Source organism: Emydura macquarii, unplaced genomic scaffold, assembly GCF_026122565.2.
Source record: "Emydura macquarii macquarii isolate MOO-44397 ecotype Brisbane River unplaced genomic scaffold, CSIRO-AGI_Emac_v2 contig_2734, whole genome shotgun sequence".
NCBI classification, from domain to species: domain Eukaryota; kingdom Metazoa; phylum Chordata; order Testudines; family Chelidae; genus Emydura; species Emydura macquarii.
Window position 1 is genome coordinate 341647 of NW_027132871.1, and position 21625 is coordinate 363271.

Below are 21625 nucleotides of genomic sequence, written 5' to 3' on the forward strand. Positions count from 1 at the left end.
CACCCTCAGCAAGTTTGCAAGTGACACTAAGTTGGTTAGATACGCTGGAGGATAGGGATAGGATACAGAGTGACCTAGACAAATTGGAGGATTGGGCCAAAAAATATCCGATGAGGTTCAACAAGGACAAGTACAGAGTCCTGCACTTAGGGCAGAAGAATCCCATGTACTGCTACAGACTGGGGGACTGACTGGCTAGGCAGCAGTTCTGCACAAAAGGACCTAGGGATTACTGTGGACAAGAAGCTGTATGTGAATCAACAGTGTGCCCTTATTGCCAAGAAGGCTAATAGCATATTGGGCTGCATTAGTAGGAGCATTGCTAGCAGATCACAGGAAGTGATTATTTCCCTCTATTTGGCACTGGTGAGGCCACATTTGGAGTATTGTGTCCAGTTTTGGGCCCCCCAGTACAGGAAGGATGTGGACAAATTGGAGAGAGTCCAGCGGAGGACAATGAAAATGATTAGGAGGCTGGAGCACATGACTTATGAGGAGAGGCTGAGGGAACCAGGCTTATTTAGTCTGCAGAAGAGAAGAGTGAAAGGGGATTTGACAGCGGCCTTCAATTACCTGAAGGGGGTTCTAAAGAGGATAGAGCTAGGCTGTTCTCAGTGGTGGCAGATGACAGAATAAGGGGCAATGGTCTTAAGTTGCAGTGGGGGAGATCTAGGTTGGACATTAGGAAAACGTTTTTCACTAGAAGGGTGGTGAAGCCCTGGAATGGGTTACCTAGGGAGGTGGTGGAATCTCCATCCTTAGAGGGTTTTAAAATGCAGCTTGACAAAGCTCTGGCTGAGATGATTTAGTTGGGGTTGGTCCTGCTTTGAGCAAGGGTTTGAACTAGATGACCTACTGAGGTCCCTTCTAATCCTAATCTTCTATGATGATTCTATGATACTTAATGCATATCACAGGCCCTAAAGCAGTCAGAAAGGGTATGGGAATACCCACTGAGATGAATGGAGCAGTTCACATGTCTTAGTGCTATCCTTTCACGTTCTGTTCATCTCCATGGAGTGCTCTCATGCAGCAAACATCACATTGAGATAAATGGGCCACTTCAAATCTTTCAGAATCGAGTCTGGGCCCCAACCCAGGGATCCTACAAGTAGCAGGCTCATGCTGTGGTTTCAGGAAAGCTGCTAGCTTCCCTGGGTTACTTCTCCGTCCCCCTTGACAATGTCTGGACGCTGCTTGGACAGGGGCACTTCCTGGCCTCCTTGCCAGGGGAGGCTCTTGGCCTCTTGACAGCCCCACTGGGCGTGGTAGTGCCGAACCAAATGTCCAGTTCTGTCATCCCCTTCTGGCAGGGTCTTTTCCCTTCGGTCTCCAGGCCTGGGAAAGGTCCTTTGCCCTCTTTGATCAGGGTTTTTCCTCCTCCAGTCTTTGTACCTGCAAGGTTCTCTTCTGCCAGCGTTCTGCTCCTTCTCCTAAACCCTCCTGCTTTCTGACAGCATCTTGCCTGCTCACACATTTCCTGGTACCTCACCTCACTCTTACAACCCTAGCCACACCCTTTTTCTGGAGGGGAGGCTTTTAACAAATCCTGGGTGGGGTTTTGACTGGCTCCAGCTGTGTTAATTAACCTGGAAATAACCCCTGTTCAGCTACCAGGGGAAAAGGGTCTTGCTGCTCTTGGGGCTGATCCATCGGCCTTCAAGCTAGCACTTTCTTGTGGGGGCCAGCCCCCCTGCACTCCTTGCTGCTGCTGCCATTTGGGGGGCTCTGCTGGCCTGTCTCCATCCCTTCCTCCCTGTGGGGAGTGAGTGGCCCCACCAGTGCTGCTGCTACCACCTGTGGGGGGCCCTTCCTGGCCAGCTGGCTTGCTACTGCTACCACCAACTTGGAGCCTGTGCTGCTTTTGCTGCCTGTAAGGAGGAAGACCACCGCTGCCGGGGGAGTGCGTCGGTCCACTCCATGACGCTGTGGAGGGGGTTTGTGTGTTGCTGGACTGAGTGACTGCCATCTCTGCTCTTGTGGTAGTGGGGGAAAGCTATGGTTGTTACTGTGGGGAGAGGGGAAAGGCGAATTTTACTGACAAAACTGTGTAGTGTAGATAAGGCCTAAATGCTCTAAAATCTGCTTGCTGCTCAGATTTCTCTGAAATTTGCTACACCTTGGGAGAGTGTAGAGTAGGATTAATGATCCAAATTTCGGGTCATTTGAGCCAGTGGTTCAGGAGTAGTAAGCCCAGAAAAAAAATAGCCAGTTGGTTTAAAAGTTTCCAGATGGGTTTTTGCCCAGCATTAGAGGTAAAACTATTGATATGCAGGTCAAAATTATCTAAATTGGTCAATTTTTACCTAAAGTGGAGAGCGTGGCATTCACTAAATCTTTGAGGGACCCAAATTGTGAACGGTTTATAAGAACATGTTCAGTTCTCCACTTGCATAGATGTGCCGTCAGGAAGGATTACAGTGTGCATGCGGGAATAAAGAAAACAAACGGTGAGTGGTTTCTGTGCAGCTACTTTATGCTTGCCTGGGTAGTTTGAGGGAATGTACTGAGGCCATTGCCTCTGGTGAACACCTGCCAAGTGAAATTTCTAGTCTGAACCTTTGCACACCTGCGCACTGAATATTTAATAACTCATGTTGCTTGCTACAAGTTGTCTCTTGTATTATAACTTTTTTATTATATGGGGCTGTTTACTGTGGATACAGCAGAATAGTAAGCAGCCAGTCTAGCCAAAACGTTTGTTATGTTGGGTGGAAAGGTGCTGGAGACAGAGGAATGTGTATGTGTGGGGGTAGGCGAGTGTGGGGGGCGGAGAGGGAAGGAGGATGGGTAGTAGGTAAGCCTTAGATTAGTTGTTTGAGAAAAGTGGGGGCAAGTGTGTGTGAGGGGACAAGTGGCTACTTCCTGATATTGGGGTAGATAAATGTAGTGTTTCCAAAGAGAGAGAGTACCGAAGTTTGGTGCTGACAGCACAGATACCTTGACTGCTGAGGGAAAAGAAATGTGTGCTGCCAAGATTATCATTGTGTGGATTCTAGGTGATTCCTCAATCACAAGTTTGCAGAAGTCTGTGGGAGAGCAAGGAGTACAGCAGGATACAGACTACAGACTGATTTGGGTGGAGAAAAATGATTTGCATTGTTATCATGTTTTGCCCATTCTGCAGTGTCTAAATGGTGACTTAAGAGGTTATGATCTACCAGACATTGTGATGATTCACTCAGGCAGAAATGATGTGGGCCTTATTCCTGGTGTGCACCTCATTCAGTGTATCAGAGCAGATTTGAACCACATCAGTTATTTGTATCCAGGAGATGTGATAGCTTTCTGAGTATCTCAATAATTGGTACAGTGACCATGTGAAAGCTATTAAGTGTTTGAAAACATTACTCAGAAGATTGAAGGATTTATGGCTGCCCAGGAAATGTGTACTGTGTGGTATTGGTTCCCAACCTTTTTGAATGAAGCCCCACTAGTTAACATTAGGTAAAACACATTCTCTCTCATCCCCACCCCCACTCTGCCCCCTCACCAGACATAAACACATAGAACCCTTATAAATACATATAATGATGATAACACTAAATTACATAAATAATAATGAATTACTCTTATCTGAGTAAAAAGCTAAGCCTTCCCTGGCGCAGCTGCCACCGAGCACCACTTGTGGCCCCACCTCTTCTTGTCCCTCATGGACTGAGGGTAATGGAGGTGGCGGGTGCTGGCAGGCTGGCTGGGACTTCTCCAGACTCTCACCGGTGTGGGGCTGCTACGCTCCACCTGGGCGCCCAGCTGGCTTGGGGCTGGCTGGGCTGCCTCTCTGTTCCAACCGATGCAGCAGCCTTGAGCTCTGCGCCAGCTGGACCAGGGCTCTGGGGGCTAAATGACCTGAATATTACTGAATCCCTGTAATCTTTGGTGCCCCCCCAAGGGAGTCATGCACCCCAGGTTGGGAACTGTTGGTACAGACGCATTACAAGTTCTGACACCTCATTGTTGCTTGGAGATGGGATGCATCTGTTGTACAAGGGTCAGAAGATCTTTCTGTCAAACATAAAGCTGTCAGTATTTTGGCACAGAAATCCTGCCCGTGACTTCTCTTACCAGCCCTGCCACAAACTCTCCTTTCCAACCATTCTGAAACGTGACCAGGAACACCATTCCACTGTAAGGCGGTGCTGGCTGGCTCGGTGTGCAAATTGCAGGAAGTGAAGTACAACTGCCTAAGTGACTACTAACTCCTACCAACAAACATATCTTTTCCTAGTTTTTATGAACAGGAAATTCAGTGGCAAAAAACAGTTAACACAGATTTAAGGTTGCTTGGTGGCATGTTGTCCCTTTGCAGAACATGTAATGCTAATGAAGGACAAAAAGCAGGGGAAAGGTAGCCCATGCCCCCTTTCCTCTACATCTTCAAGCAGTGCCCCAATATGTACATGCTCACAATGGCCGTGGCATGGTAAGATTCAGGAGGTTCAAGATCCTGGCACTTGCTCACACACTTAGCCAACTCCCCAGAAAGAATACCACACATGTACAATTTAAAAACCACTTCAAAGTGCTTTACAATTCCCTTATCCTTACTCACAGGATGCCATCCCAATCTACACTTTTACTTAAAACATTAGAATCCTCTCATATTCCACGTCACTGCTGACAGTATCCTTTTTAATAAAAGCCCTGTGTCCTGCTAATTATATAAGGTACAAAATCCTGCATAGAAATTATGCATACTGGGTTATGAATGTACACATGCACCAATTCCCTTTCCTCACACACGGGAGAGTGAAAAACATAGATCTCTCCTCATATCATAATCGTGGTCATAGACCTCAAAGTAGTCCACACATGCCCTCATATCACAAACACACCTTTACCAAGCAGGCCCATTAATTACTCTCAGTCCATAACTGCCTCCACCGTTTAGTGTAGATTCACCTAACACCCTGACTACATCTGAAGTGTATCCAAATTATTCCCATTGGCTACTGCCAGCTCCTGGGGAACAGAGGGAGGATAATGTGGGCAACCATCTCTCCTTCCCCCATTTTAGTGTTAGATGGAATCCTGTGGATGAGAGTGAATGGGTTGCAAAAGGCAATGATGAGTGTATACGTTTCAGCAACTGTGGGGTTTGCAGAGTAAAGGTATGGGTGTAAATAGGCATATTGGGGCTTTGCTGAAAGAGGGAAAGGATAAGGTTACACGGGCAACCTTAACTCTGTTTCCTTGGTTTCAGATGTTTGAGTGTTGCTCAACTCAAGTGTTCTGCAAGGGGATGACATAACACCAAGGAACCTTAACTCTGCATTAACAAAGTTATTTTGCAGTTGAATATACGGAAGAGTAGAATTCACCAAGATCAGAATCAGAAAGACTGTGAACATATCACTTTGTGTAATGCAAGGAAAGGGGCTGATAGTGTGCACTAGTGGCCAGCCCAATAATTTTCTAACATACAGGGCAAAGAGCTACTTAATTCCAAACTGCACAGATCAGTGAGAAAAAAATAAAATAGGTTTTAAATCATAATAAAGATATTTGTAAACCAGAGCTCCAGAGACTTATTACATTTAAAGTTAAAATGATTTTAGAATTATTTTCTTTAATTGTTTAAATTCTTTATCTGAAATCTGCATCCCTTTCATCTCTTTATCTCACTCTTTTTTCTCTCTGTTTAAATTGAAAGCTGTCTGGGGCAGGGACTGTCTCTGACCATCTGTTTGTGCAGCGCATAGAGCAATGGAGGCCTGATCTCAGTTGGCTTCATATGCTACCATAACGCCAATAACAGATATTATGCATGATATCTTTTTAATGTAACACTCCCAAGTATTTCCATTTAAACCAGTTTCCCTTTAAAAAACTAACTTTTCAATTTAAATTGCCTTTCACAGTTGTGGAGAATAACAGCTTGACAAGCAATATCCTGACTTTGAATTGCACTTTTGAATTTAATATGCCTAGGCTCCCTTCTCAGACAGCCTGCTGTCTGAGTGCCACATTGACAGGCGCTAGGCTCCACACTCTGAATATTGCTTGTCTTATTATTCTGTGTGGCTCTGATGGCTCCTCCAGGACTCCGGCTGTTGATCTGGGGTCTGCCGCAAACTGCGCCTCTGCACTCACAGCAACAGGAGCCCAAGATGTCAATATTTTTAGAATTTCAGTAAGCCAGAAAGGGCAGGAAAGGCAACCCCATTTGTTATCCTAGTAAGTCTTGCATCAGACATAGACCCAGTTCCTACCACTCACTCCTTGACTATGTTAAATAGATACATATTTTGTGTGGGGTGCATAAAAATTTCTGTGGTCTTCCCTCTCCCTCATAGCTTTGGACCTGATTGATCCTGATCTTCTATGGACAGCTACTTGGTTAAAAATTCCTGTTTAGTGCCATGCAGCTGTTATGCATTCATCATCTCTGCCCTCCTGCTACAGAAATTTCTTAAAGGATCTTCCTCTCCTCTCTTCTTCCTAATAATGATATGCTAAACACTGCGCCAGCATCAAAGAGCATGAGAAGTGATGATGCAGATGTCTTATGTCCAAAAACTGATGTGTGCACATCATGTTGGGACTTACATCTTTACATCCAGTGGTTGATAATTTGTGTGTGTGTGTTTTCAACTTTTTGAGAGGAAGTCACTTGGCTGGGACCTAAAACATCTAGGTTCAGGTCTCAGCATTGCCACAGACTTCCTCTATGACCTTGGGTAAATCTTTCTCTCTCCATTTCCCATCTCTAAAATGGCGATATTTACTTTCTTCTGCACTTTTTTTTATCTGGTCTATCTATAGGTAAACTCTTTGAGGCAGGGACTGTCTCTTACTTTGTGTTTCTTCAGTGCTTAGCACAGCGGTGCCCTGATTTTGCTTGATTTCCCTACGCACTATTGTAATACAAATAACACATAATTTTCTGTTCCTTTTTATTGTTATGAATGTAACTTACATTGTTAAAAGGAGTTATATGCTGTATAATATAAATATGTCTTCAGCTGTTATCACACCAGGTAATTAGTCTGGATTTAATGGTAATTTTCATTGTATTCTCTTGTATTCTCATTTTCACCAAGTGACCCTTGGTCCCCTCCATATCAATGCTTGTTCTTCTATTATCTGAGCATTCATCATGTTGATGTGGAAGTAATACCAAACCTCTAAACCTTAGTTTTTAAAAGGGTCTTTATTGAAGTTTTCTTTAATTCCTAATGCGTTTTTGAATCATCATTGGTATAAGTACTTGTAATTCCTGTTCCAGAAGGTTATCCTAGTAATATCTTCCACCAGTATCAGTATAATCATTTCCCTCTCGTGGAATCTGGAATCTCGTGGAATCCTCAGATGTGCCATTCTTAAGCAAGATCTGTCAGTGCTCCAACTACCTAGTGCGCTAGCACTACATTGCATCCAAAGACTACTCCAGCAATCTCCAACCACCTCACTCTTTCAATCCAGACACCCTGTCTCTTTGACCCACTCTTCACCAATTGCTCTCCTAACTGCCAGGGAGCCTTTTACCTGTTCCTCACTACTGACCCTGCAATAAGGAAAGAAAGATAGCAGACAGACTGCTGGCAGGTGCGTTATGCTAGTTCAGAATTCCAAAGGCATTAAACCAACAGAAACTAACCAACCGGCTGGTTAAACATTTCCACAGCTTTAAAAACCCAAGGATTTTGCTGTTTGCAGGAGAGAGGCTTTGGACTCTGAGGTCTCCAGTGATGTGAAAGCCAAGCGTCCTGCTCAGGTGTTTCTAGAAAGCAACACAAGCTAGCTCCTTATGCTCATTTTTCACTGACTAAAGCTCATAACTGATAAATATAACCGCATTTTATATGTCTTGATGAATGGGAGCTATGTGTTTATCACTGTTGGATAAATTTAGCAACAGTTTTCATGATATCTGTCTAAATAGCAATGCCTCTTTGTTTCCAGCTGAGAGAGAAATGTAAGAAAAATATCTTTCCTCCCTCCTCCCCCTCCTGTAGTCTAGGATCCCACCTAGCAATGATTTCAAAGTTGGTATGAAACTGGAAGCCCACGACCCACGCAATGTTACCTCCGTGTGTATAGCTACAGTAATTGGAATCACTGGAGCCAGATTAAGGTTGCGGCTTGATGGAAGTGACAACAAAAATGATTTTTGGAGGCTTGTGGATTCCTCTGATATACAGCCAATTGGGACCTGTGAAAAGAAAGGGGGGATGCTCCAGCCGCCACTCGGTAAGGAACAATGTTTCTGAACTAATGACATGGTATGTTTGATCCACAAGATACTACTGTCCTGTGTCCGTTTCATCCTGTTTTCTTGGCAAGTGCTGCTTCAAATAATGGTTTAAGTGAAATGTTAATAGCCAGAAGGATAAATGCTAAGTAAGAAAGGTAATAGAGAGTAAATGAGCTGGACCCTGCTTTATGTATTTCTGTGTCTAGGAATGGATAGAAAAATTTAGAATTTGAGCATGAGTTCTATTATCCACAAAAATTTCCCTCTTCCCAGAATCCTTCACTAATCACGAGGTGGGACAGACAGCTGATGGTCTTTTCAGTCACTGCTTGATGGGTTACACATAAATATTAAGTTAATCTACTTAATTTATTCACCTTCATCCCATAATTTCTAAAGAACCATTGCATTATCTTATGGTACTCATGGTCTCTACATTACTTTCAGTTGTGGAGATGAGTCCCAAAGTGCTTCCTAAAGCCTTATTTCTTACAACTTGCATGTAGCTCCTGAATTTGGGTCTCATGTATCAGGTGTGCTACAGAAAAGGAGATATCTTTTTAAAAATTTTAATATTTCTAAAACCAGATAAACTCAAAATGATTTCCACAGGAATTTAATTTCATTTTTTAAGCCAAATGAAATGCATTTAAAGTATGTTCTTGCCCACTACAAGGTCCTAAATGCCTCCTCCCATAAAATTCTGAGGAGTAACAGCTTGGGTTTTGTTTTTCTTTTTTCCACCACTTTCCTATTTCATTTAAGAGTAGGGTAGACTGAAGTGAGGGTGCATTTTATGTTTTTTCACTCCCTCTGCATGTCCATTCACTCTTTTCTCATTCTTAGTCTAGACTAGCTCCTGGATGAGAGAGGAGACAGAGGGACCTACACTGTTTCAAGTCTTTTTCTCTTACATTCCTATACCACTATATGTGATGATAGTAACTGTCCAGATAGATGCATCAGTGAATGGGAGCAAATGTTTTCTGGTTTTAGACTGATAACTTCTCACTAAACTCTTTACTGCTGCACCACAGAAGCCAGCAGTCCCTTACCACTGTCTTTCCAGAGGTGGTCTTCCCCACATAATCCTCCTGCCCATTCAAATATCCATAGTTTCCTTCCCCAGAAAAACTGTCCCTTATTTGGCCAGTCTAAACTCATAGCATTTTGCTGGTATAGGTATAGGGGTGTGAAGAGGTGCAATCTCTGACTGGCACAGCTGTGCTAGCCGAAGGCCCTAATATAGATGCGGTTATACTGGAAAATCTGTGCTTTTACTAATGTAGCTTATTTTTCCAAGGCAGGGGAGCACTGGAGTAAGCTATACTGGCAATAGTGTGGTTTTGCCGGCCAGTGTAAGCTGTGTCTGCTGTCGGAGCACTTTATTGGTATAGTATATTTTTTCCTGCAAAATGCTCCCTAGAGTAGACATGGCCTGTTATGTAATATAAGAGGAAGCAAAACAATGGCTCCTGTTCACTACCTGTGGGTGGAGATTAGTAGCAGTAGCAGTTTCTCTCAGCAGCAGAGGAGAGCACTCATTGTCTGTTCTGCTTCTGCATAAGCCCATCGTTAGGCTTGTATTTGTGTCACACAAAATCACTTTGGGCACAATTAAAAAACTACAAGAGAGAGACTTATGCTTTACTTAAAAATATCAAACTTGAGTTAACAATGTCATTTTCAAATCACACTGGCTAGTTTTATGAGGAAAAAATATTTTTCCTTACGGCTCGCTCAATCATGCTTCTGAAAGTGAAGCTGTGTTCTTTGTAAATCGTAGGTTGCCACCAGGATCTGCATTCAGAATTTAATTAATGGTGGTGGTGATGTGTGAATCAGAATAGAATCCAGGTCACTCTTTTTGTATTAGAGATCTGCTCAGGCCTAATTTTTAAGCTCAACCCAGACCCGAACCGGACCCAAGTCCACCCGATCTGACCCCAAGAGTGTTGAGTCATTTTCCAACCTGATCTTGACCTTTCCCTCCAAACCTGAGTTAGCTCCTCCTGCCTGTGGGGTTGGTGTGGTGTTGGCCATGTGCCCTGATCCTGCTGACTGCTGCCCCCCTGCGGTGCTGTGTGTGTGCTGCAGAGTGAGAGGTGCTGCAACTCATCACCACACTCTGTCTGCAGCACATACTGTTCAACGAGGCAGAGGTGGCTCACAGGAGCGGGGCATGCAGTCACCACTATGCCAACCACACGGCAGGAGAAAGTCTTCAGAGATGACCTGACCTGAGCCTCCGAGGTTCAGGTTGTTTTCTGACCCAGTCCAAACCTGACATTTGTAGTTGGGTCCCATTGGGTGCAGGTCAAATTGCAGGACTCTGCTCTACTACTTTCAAAGGTGGCTTAACTGTCAACAGACTCTGGTTCCAGGTGCTTAGCCAGTACCTTCAACCAGTTCAGTGGTCTGACTTCCTTTAAAACTTGGCAGGAGGCATGCACTGCTTAATATTTTTTTATATTTAATTTAAATGATTGTAATAGATTATAATTTTAGCCTTTAACATTGGTTGTCAATTTCAAATGTAATTCTAAATAGTTTTATTTTAAAAAAATAATTCTGTTTAATATACATTTTTTTTAAATGATTTTTAAATTTTTTTTTATCCACCCTGTTTTAAACCATAACCACACTTTCAAAAGTAAACATTTTCTCTACAGTGGTATTGGCTTTATTGTGGCATTACCTATACTTATAATGTATAATGCATGCTGTGGTGAAGTATACTTAGTGTGGTGTGGTAAGTATTTTACTCTGTAAGGTTGCCTGCTGAATATAGCTGGGTGAGATTGTATTCTAACTTTCTATCTTCGAGTGATTGCTCATATGCATTCCAATATAGGTGTGTGCGCGCCCAGTGCACAGATTCCCGGAACCTTTTTTCCTAGCAAGCCCCGCAGGGCCAGCTCAGGCGCCCCCTGGAGTGCCACGCTCATATCGTGGTATAAAGGGTGCTGCTGGCCCCGCGGGTCCCCAGTTCCTTCTTTCCGCCTGTGACGGTTGCTGGAACTATCGCCTCTTGCTGTGTGCAAGTAGCTCATTCCCTAGCTGTTGTTACTGTTCTTTAGAGTTTAGTGTTGAATAGTTGTGTTAATGTTAGATAGTTAGTTAGTTAGTGATAGTGATAAGTAAAACCCCGGACGGGGTTTTTTTCTTGGAGTCATGCCGGGCTCTTCAGGCTTTAAAAACTGTGACTTGTGTGCTAAAGCCTTCCCGGTCAGTGACCCACACGACCGTTGTCTCCGGTGCCTTGGTGAACAACACCGATGAGACAAATGCCGGATTTGTAAGTCCTTTAAGCCTCGGACCCAAAAAGAAAGGGACGCGAGGCTAAAGGCGATTTTAATGGAGTCAGCGCTCCGACCAGCGTCCGAGCCTTCCCAGTCACCGTCGGCACCGAGTGTGTCGTCGGTGCGGAGCGCCCCCCCACCGGCACCGCTCTCGGCACCGCAGCAGACTTCGAAGGGGCCGAAGAAGACGGTGCGGCCCCTGGCCGCACCTAAAGACTCCCCCCGGCCCCCGCAGGGTGGAGGGAGTAAGGAGACGCCCCAGCCACGGGCCATGGAGATCACTCCAGCCCCGGGGTCTCCGCGCGGGTTGCCTTCCCCGACTCCTGGGGGTGGGGGAGTGCACCTGCAAGGGCCGTCGACGCCGGAGGCATTTACCGTGGCACGAGCCCTCATGGCCATGCCTACGCCTCCGTCCCCCCCTCGGCCGAGGGACCTGCGTCTCGGGGCAAACCCGCGCTGGGTGGTCCCGGTGGTTGGAGACGCTCTCAATCTAGGTCTCCTTCCAGACGGTCACGGAGGGTGGAGAACGCCGGCTCCCCTCCGAGCTCCGACTCTAGGTCGTCGAGCGACTCGGCACCGCAGCACCGTGGGCGGTCCCGAGTCCATCGCCGGAGCCGCTGCAGGTCCAGCTCCGACCTGAGCAGGGACCGTATTTCGGGCTCGCGAACTCCTGTACGGAGCCCGTCCCGGCACCGATCTAGGTCACTGTCCGTCGCTTCAAGGGACAGTGGCTCACACCCAGCGGCACCGGTAGCCTGAGAGCCCCTGCCTGCACCGATGGGCCCAGCACCGATGACTGGACGGATTGAGTCTCCTCAGCATCTCCATCGTCGGCACCGCTCACGCTCTCGAGGGGGTAAGCGGCACCGCAAGTCGTCTCGCCGCAGGGGCAGGTCCTCCACATCGTCGTCGTCCCCGGCCTCCTCTTATCGCCGGCACTGCAGACGTCGGCACCGGTCTACATCATCCTCTTCTTCTGGCCGTTCCACACGTCGACGGAGCAAGTGACGCATGGGAGGCTCAGGAGACAAGAGGGCCGCGAGACAGCAGCCGCCCCCCTTGCAAGCCCCTGGTTGGAACCAGGTGCCTTGGCAGTGGCCATATTGGGGACCTTGGAATGCCCCTATGTCCCAGGGTTCCATATCTACACAATCAGCGGCGGCCCCTCCAAAGCCCCCACTCCCTAAGACTCAAGGGCAGGGTTCGGAGGAAGACTCTGACCCAGGGGAGGGACCCTCCACAGGACCCTTACCCCTATCCTCCTCCTCATCACCTGATGAGGCGGCGGCCAGAGATCACAGGGCCCCCCTGTTTGATTTCCGTGCCCACCAGGACCTTTTGAAAAGAGCTGCCAAGAACTTGGGCATGGAGTTCAAGCTCATGTCCGAGGAGGAGGACCCCCTCTTTGGGCCCTCGAGCTCTGTTGGGCCATCACGGGCAACCCTGCCGGTTCATGACAGGGTCATGAAGATTGCCAGAAATCTCTGGCAGACCCCTTCCTCTCTACCTTCCACATCCAAGGGGGTGGAGAGGAAATACTATGTTCCCAAAGAACCTTTCGAGTTTCTCTATAACCACCCCGCGCCGAGCTCTTTGGTGGTCGATGCGGCAATCAGAGAGACCGCCAGGGGAACACTCCCAAGGACAAGGAAGGCCGAAAGCTAGACTTGTTTGGGAGGAAGATTTACTCTACTGCAGCGCTGCAGTTTAGAGTAGCTAACCACCAGGCCCTCTTCGGCAAGCATAACAAAAATTTATGGGCCTCAATGCAAAGGTTTGCAACCCAATTACCTCCTGACCAAGAGGCGGATTTCTCCACGGTACTCCAGGAGGGGGCCGTGGTAGCAACCGCTGTGCTACAATCTGCTAGCGACGCGGCGGACACCGCTAGTAGAGCGATGGCCTCTGCGGTCGTTATGCGCCGCTGCTCTTGGCTGCAGGCGTCTGGCCTCACCCAGGAGGTCCAACAGGCCATACAAGACTTGACTTTCGACGGCTTGGGTCTGTTTTCAGAAAAGACAGATGAAAAGCTGCATGCGCTTAAGGACTCTCGGGCCACCCTGAAGTCCCTCGGGTTGTATACCCCCCAGGCCTCCAGACAGCAGTCCAGGCCACAAGCCCAAAGGCAACCACCACCCCCGCCTAGGCAGGCTCCTCGACCCGCCCAGTAGAGGAGAGGTCGTGAGCGCTACCGCGGTCCAGGCAGAGGAGGCCGACAAGGGTCCTCTGCGGGGGGCCAACAAGGGCCATCTAAAGGGGGTAATGCCAATAAACGCTTTTGACCCTGTGCAGGAGGGTAGTACTCTTCCTTCTCCCCAGGATCTTGACCGACCGTTTGCAGACAGGCTTCGCCCCTTCCTTACAGAGTGGGAAGCCATTACTATGGACCGGTGGGTCCTAGAGGTGATTGCCAAAGGGTATACCCTCCAACTCACGGCCTCCCCCCCGACGCCCCTCCTAGGCTGTCCCCCATTGGGGACCCTGCCCTTGTTCAACTCCTGGTACAGGAGATTGAGTCGCCCCTCACGCTGGGGGCGGTGGAGGAAGTCCCAGTGGCTGAGGAAGGTCGGGGATTTTACTCCAGATATTTTTTAATCCCCAAGGCGAAAGGAGGCCTTAGGCCCATTCTGGACCTACGTCGTCTGAATAAGTATATCAGACGTATTAAGTTCCGTATGGTTTCCCTCGCCACGATTATTCCGGTCCTAGACCCGGGGGATTGGTATGCTGCCCTAGATTTGAAGGACGCATACTTCCACATCTCCATATTGCCTGCCCATAGGAGGTTCTTACGGTTTATGGTAGCTGGGCAACACTACCAGTTTCGGTCCTTACCCTTTGGGCTCTCCTCAGCACCCAGAGTTTTCACTAAATGCATGGCTGTGGTGGTAGCCCACCTGCGCCGCAGCGGAGTTCAAATCTTCCCTTATTTAGATGATTGGCTAATCAGGGGGAAGTCGAGGTCTCATGTGAGACATAGTCTGCTCCTCACCCGCGAGTTATGCACCAGACTTGGGTTGCTTATTAATGAGCAAAAGTCCACACTCACTCCGGTACAATGTATAGAGTTTATTGGAGCTAAGTTGGATGCGGTACAAGCCAGAGCCTTCCTCCCTCAAACGAGGTTTGAGGCAATGTCGGCTATTATATCCAATCTCCACCGGTCCCCCACGATGACAGCCAGGCATTGCCTGCAGCTGTTGGGACATATGGCAGCTTCTACGTATGTAGTGAGACTGGCACGATTGAGGCTTAGACCTCTCCAGACGTGGTTAGCTTCGGTGTATGTACCGAACAGGCATTCTCTAACTAGAGTGGTCATGGTTCCCCCACAGGTGCTGTCATCCCTTAATTGGTGGAGGGACCCAAGGGAAGCGATGATGGGCGTTCCCTTCAGAGAGTTTATCCCATCTGTGACGCTCATCACAGACGCATCCGATATGGGATGGGGAGCCCACATCTGTCGCAGTCAGGGCACCCAAGGGCTTTGGTCACCAGAGGAGAGAGCTCTGCACATCAACGTACGCGAGCTCAGAGCGGTCCGGTTGGCCTGCAAGGCCTTCCTTCAGTTCCTGAAGGGCAGGATAGTCCAAGTCCTCACGGACAATACGGCAGCCATGTTCTACGTGAACAGGCGGGGGGGGCACGTTCCTCGGCTCTCTGCCAGGAAGCTATTCGCCTGTGAGATTTCGCGGTGAGGCACGATTTTCACTTATCTGCCTCTCACCTCCCTGGGGTCCGGAACAGCGAGGCGGACCACCTCAGCAGATCATTTTCACCCCGCCACGACTGGTCCTTGCACCAGGACATAGTGGCTTTAATCTTCCAAAGGTGGGGTGTTCCCCGTCTAGCCCTGTTCGCTTCAGCTGGGAACAGGAAATGCCCGAGGTTTTGTTCGCTCAGGGGTCGCGAGCCGGGCTCGCTGTCCGATGCCTTCTTGATAGACTGGACAGGGGACCTGATGTATGCATTCCCCCCCATTCCGCTCCTGCCCCAAGTCCTTCTCAAGATCAAGAGGGACAGGGCAAACATCATCCTGATCGCCCCAGCGTGGCCGAGACAGCATTGGTACAGCATGCTGCTCAACCTCTCTATTACCGAACCGATTCCGCTACCCAGACGATGCGACCTGATCTCCCAGGACCACGGGAGATTGTTGCACCCCGATCTGGACTCCCTCCACCTCACTGCCTGGAGACTCTGTGGCTGACGGAGGGAGAGAGGGCCTGTTCCATTCAGGTTCAGCAGGTCCTTCTGGGCAGCAGGAAACCGTCCACGCAAGTAACGTATAGAGCTAAGTGGCGGAGGTTCTCGGGGTGGGCAGAATCGAGAGGGTTACATCCGAGCTTCTCACCCATACAGGCTATCTTAGAGTACCTGCTGCAGCTTAAACTGCAAGGCCTGGCCCTGGCTTCCCTCAAGGTACACCTAGCAGCCATTTCGGCTTTCCACCAACTGATGGAAGGCCGGTCCCTATTCTCTCACCCCATGTCGGTGAGGTTCCTTAAGGGGGTGGAGAGGACTTTCCCTCAGGTGCGGGACCCGGTGCCACCCTGGGACCTCAACTTGGTCCTCAACAGACTGATGGGACACCCCTTTGAGCCCCTGGCCACATGCTCCCTTCTCCTTTTATCATGGAAGGTAGCCTTCCTTGTGGCCATCACCTCGGCCAGGAGGGTCTCCGAACTAAGCGCGTTGACCTCGGAGCCCCCCTACACAGTTTTTTACAAGGATAAGGTCCGACTGAGACCTCACCCGGCTTTTATGCCTAAGGTGGTGTCTCAGTTCCACTGTAATCAGGACATATTCCTTCCTGTATTCTTTCCAAAACCCCACGGTTCGGAGGAGGAAAGGAGAGGACATTCGCTGGATGTCAGGCGAGCCTTGGCCTACTATATCGAGCGGACCAAGCCCTTCCGGAAGTCGACACAGCTGTTCGTGGCTCTGGCATACAGGATGAAAGGCTCTCCTGTCTCCACCCAGCGAATCTCCAACTGGATTACTGCCTGCATCAGAGCATGTTACGAGCAGGCAGGGGTGCCCCTTCCAGGTGCGGTAAGAGCACACTCTACTAGGGCCCAGGCCTCTTCCGCAGCCTTCCTGGAGCGGGTTCCCCTGCAGGACATCTGCAGAGCAGCGATCTGGTCGTCGGTCCATACGTTCACGTCACACTACGCCATCGTGGAGCAGGCCAGGGAGGATGCGGGGTTCAGCAGAGCCGTGCTGTCAAGAGCAGGTCACTGATAACTCCTACCCACCTCCAAGGTATGGCTAATTAATCACCTATATTGGAATGCATATGAGCAATCACTTGAAGATAGAAAACAAGGTTACTTACCAGTAACTGTTGTTCTTCGAGATGTGTTGCTCATATCCATTCCAAACCCACCCCCGTCCCCACTGTCGGAGTCGGCAGAAAGAAGGGACTGGGGACCCGCGGGGCCAGCAGCGCCCTTTATACCGCGATATGAGCGTGGCACTCCAGGGAGCGCCTGAGCTGGCCCTGCGGGGCTTGCTAGGGAAAAAGGTTCCAGGAATCTGTGCACTGGGCGTGCACACACCTACATTGGAATGGATATGAGCAACACATCTCGAAGAACAACAGTTACTGGTAAGTAACCTTGTTTTCTAAATTCCTGAGCAAATTTAAACAGCTGCCGTTTTATAAAAAACCAACCACTCAGAGACCATTTTCTTTCCTTTTCCCCCACAACACAATGTAGAATAGACTGTGCCCCTAAAAATTATACCTCCTAAGGCCAGGATTCTATCCTGCACCAGCAACAGCTTTTCTATATGTCACATTGTTGCAGATTTAGAATCTGTTGTCTTGTACCCCTGCAAGACTAGAAATGGATCTCTGTCATTGGGTATGAGAGATGGGTCCAGATACTAAATCCTAGGTCCGGAAGGGCCTGTGATAACTGACTTAGAATTGTGACATTTTTATGTACTGAGCAGCTACATTACATCATTTTAAGAGGTGTGTGACGTGTATTATTTTTAATTTCTCTCTCCCTTGGTGGTCTGCTCAGTTGGTCTCAAGATAACTAAGAATCTGGCTTTACAAGTGGAGGAATATGGAAAGTAGTATCTATGAAAGGTTAGAAAGTTTTTTTTTTTTTTTTTTTTAAACATTCCTAAAACAGTTATAGTTAAATGTGGCACATATGAGGATATGGTATAAAGTTTTAATCAGCATTTATTAGGAGTAGCCTTCATAATTCAATACTGACTTCACTCCTGGGTAGTACAACTATCTCTTAAATTTTTGTTGTTAAAACCTTTGACACCACACTATCATGTATTTCCTAATTATAATAAAGGGAATATAAATATCAATACTTCTTTGTCTTCCTGTTTCATTCTATTGTGACCATTCTCATCTGCACTAAATAATCATATTTGACAGTAAACCTAAGCAACCAGTTTATCTTGGTCAGCGTTTATCAATAGTTAACCACACAGTTCCCATCTGGCACAGTAGGTCTTTTCTATTTCCGATCTACCTAACTTACAGAGAAAAGAGTAAAAATGTCCTGCACCATAAATAAAAACCTGTGAAGAGCCATTCCAGTATACGTATTTTTTTCAAGTTTATTATTTAAATGCCTACTTTCACTTCCTTTCCTTGGCTCCCTCAGTGATCGTGGTATTTTGTGCTTGTCATTGAGGATTTAATGACTTTTAATTGACAATTCCTTTCCCCCTACAAATCCTGGTCAACTTTGACCCTGGCCTACAGAGTACAGGGCTTTGTGCTTTTCGGTATTTTCACATTAATCTTTGGGAAAGGCATCATCTATGGGTTTCTTGCTATTGGGGGGATATTTTGAGAGAGCTTTTGGTTCTGTTACTATATCATTGGCAGTTGCATAAACAAGTCCTTGGGATCCTTGAAATAATTGTTCAGCTAAAGCTAAAAAAGAGAGAACGACTTTTTTTCTACCTGCAATATTCCATTAGACCACCAGGAGTAGCCCACTCTTAATCCAAAAGTGAAATACTCAGTAAATCCAGTGCATTAGTTCTCTGATTGCTGAGGAGGAAACTGGTTGTATTCCAGGGGAAGAGAGAGATAAGAAAGGTGGTCACAACTATATTGTGGTTCACTTGCACTCTCAGATACAGGAAAGATGCAGGTACCTAATGGCATCAGAGAACTTTTGGACAGACTGATCTTATATCAAGTACAAATTGGGTCTCAATTATAGCTGGTCCTCGGCTACCAAGTCATATTATGTTACAAGAATCAGTTAATAATTATTTTGAGATCCTCTGGTGGAAAGGTGAACCGTAAAGTACTATTAAAATGTTACTTCATTGTACTCTAAGGGCTATTCTACACTTAAAACTTACAGCAACACAGCTCTATTGGTAGCCGCTTGTGTGGCTGCATTATGTTGACTGGAGAGAGCTCTCCTGCTGACATCATAAAACCACCTAAACAAGCAGTGGTAATTATGTCAGTGGGAGAAGCTCTCCTGCTGACATAGCGCTGTCCACACCAGCGCTTATGCTGACAAAATTTATGTCACTCAGGGGGATGTTTTTTTCATACCCCGGGCAACAAAAGTTTTGCCAGCATAAGTGCTGGTGTAGACAAGGTATAAAACTGAAACTTCCAAACTTTGCCTGTGAGGGAGGTAACCAAAATGGAGCAGCAATTTACTCTGTGTGGGTCTGAGATCTATTTGAAGTGTTTCAAATGGCTTCTTTACATTACCACTTTTGTCAGTATAACTTACGTTGCTCAGAGGGTGTGGGGAAAAAAAAATCCCCCTGAGCGACATAAGTTACACTGGCAGAAGTACCAGTATGGACAGTGCTATATTGGTGGGAGAGCTTCTCCCACTGACAGTTATCGCTGCCTGTGGAGGTTTTAGTATGTCAATGGCTCTCCCGTTGGCATAGAGCAGCTACATGAGTGATCTTATAGCAGTGTAGCTGCATGAGCTCTCTAGTATGGACATGGCAAAAATACAGTTTTTGTGCTGCTGTAACTAGATTGGTTTAGGAACAGATATAGTTAAAGCAGTATAACCTGCTAATGTGGATGCAGTTATACCAGTATAAAGGTGTGTTGGGTGGTATAGAAATAGGCTACTTTGATATTAGCACCTTTATGTTTAGGCCCTATCAATTTCATGGCTGTGAAAAATGCATCACGGATCTTGAAACTGGCCCTTCCCCATGAAATCTGATCTCCCCCATGCTGCTGGGAGCACCCCAACTGGGGGCCACTAGCTGCTAGTCCTGGCTGGGCTGGGGGACTCACAGCAGCACAAGGCAGATCAGACCCATCTCCAGTACCCCCCTTGCTGCAGGAAACTCCTGGGAAAGGCAGCAGCCCTGGGAGTTCCTGCACCTGGAAGAGGCTTCTGATCTCCCCCTGCTGCTGGGAGTGCCCCAGCCCAGCTGGGACTAGCAGCTAGAGGCCTCCGACTGGGACACTGAAGGCAGCACAGAAGTGAGGGTGGCAATCCTGCCACACCCCTGCAACGAGTCTGTGACACTCCCGCCGACCCCCTAACTCTCCCCCCCCCCCCCCAACAACCCCATTTTGGGTCAGGACCCCCACTATTACAACACTGAAATTTCAGATTGAAACATCTGAAATAGTGAAATTGACTAATTTTCAAATCCTATGGCCGTGAAATTAATTAGAATGGACTGTGAATTTGGTAGGGCCCTATTTATATTGGTATAATTACATTTACACTAGATGGTTGTACCACTTCAACTATATCTGTTCCTAAACTAATATAATGGTACAAAAATGTGTATAGATCAATCTATGGCCAGTGATGTCCTTGTGTTCTGATTGCCATTCCTGTTCAGTCAAACTACTTGAAATATTATACTTAGCAAGCAAATGCTTCTAAACTATCCAGGAATGCAAGTTTGGCTCCTCTAATAATGATAGTCAGCCATTCTGTTGCACAGTCATTCAGAAAAGAAATTATCACATTTTATCCTTCCTGTCCTTGATTCTCTAGTGATAGGCTAGGTTCCAACAATCAAGCATCCTGGCGTAGATAGATACATTTTTGAAAAAGTGTTATTGGCACTTTTGCAGCATCCTGTTCCTGGGTAAATCTGGGAACTAATTGGGTGTATAATTGCCTCCTGCTAGACACTTACACACTGATTTTCCCAAGTGGTCTGGAACCTTCTGGTTCCACCATTTGATTTCTCTCACTGTAACAAATGAGTTAAAAGTCCCTCCCACCTGAGCTCTAAACATATTATAGTTTTACACATTACATCAGATGCTCAGTAGTGTTCAGTGTAGTAGTTACGGTTTCTAATTTTAACTCCCATTTGAAACCACATTTTCTTTTTTTTTTTTAGTACTTCATAATGTTTTTAAACAAATTTCTTCGAGGTTAACATTTTCCATGCTCTGATTAGAAGTGAATTTTTAAGAAAGCTTAAGTGAAATCAGTTGAGCTGCTTAGTTGAGTAGCGTCACCCTCTCTGTTATTGGCACATGCACTCTCACTCTCTCTGTGCTTTCCAGTGAGAAGTGCTGTATTCAGCTAATTCAAAAGGTGACTCTAGAAACTTAAAAAATGTCATGTAATGACATTAAGACTTAGAAATCAATGCACGTTTAAAAATCAGCTCAGTAGTTTCTAAGTTGTGACATTTAAACCTGACAGTTCTCACATATGTAAAATCTCTTGTATCCATTTTTAAAATACAGTTTAAGAAGTTGCTGACTTTAAACAACTTTTAAAACTATCTGCTCAACTAAATACAACTTACTGAAAGCCATAGAGCCTTTACCTAGGACAGGAATTAAGGTTTAAATAGTCAGTAATTAAAAGTCATGGAAACTTTTCCATATCTTCTATTAGGTGTTTTTTAGAAAAAATCATATCTAGGTTGTATGGCAACTCTTCAGGCCCAGACAAGGTTTCTGGTATTATTTGCTTTATAGCAAAGTTTTCCTATTGAGTTCCTGTTTTGTTGTTAGTGGGGCTTCTTAAAAAAGAAACAAACAAACAAAAAAAAACTACAGCAGATTTACACCTACTAAAGATTTGGCCCAAAATATCCATTGTCTATAATGAATCAGTCTAGTAGCTTTAAACACAACCCTGAGAGTGCTTTGGAAGCA

At 46.6% G+C, this 21625-nt stretch overlaps 1 protein-coding gene across 7 annotated transcripts in view; it reads left to right on the forward strand.

Moving 5' to 3' along the window:
• SCML2 (Scm polycomb group protein like 2) overlaps positions 1-21625 on the forward strand; it is a 188664-nt gene that overhangs the window by 47359 nt on the left and 119680 nt on the right. For 5 of the 7 annotated variants that reach the window (XR_010923262.1, XM_067566080.1, XM_067566081.1 and 2 more), the window contains exon 5: positions 7959-8193. Coding sequence is in view for 4 of the 7 variants with exons in the window: in XM_067566080.1 (XP_067422181.1) it covers positions 7959-8193 (235 nt within the window). In the remaining 3 variants the exon portion in view is untranslated. Of the gene's footprint in view, positions 1-7958; positions 8194-21625 lie in introns of those variants that run through there. The other 2 variants (XR_010923263.1, XR_010923264.1) reach the window with 2 other exon arrangements.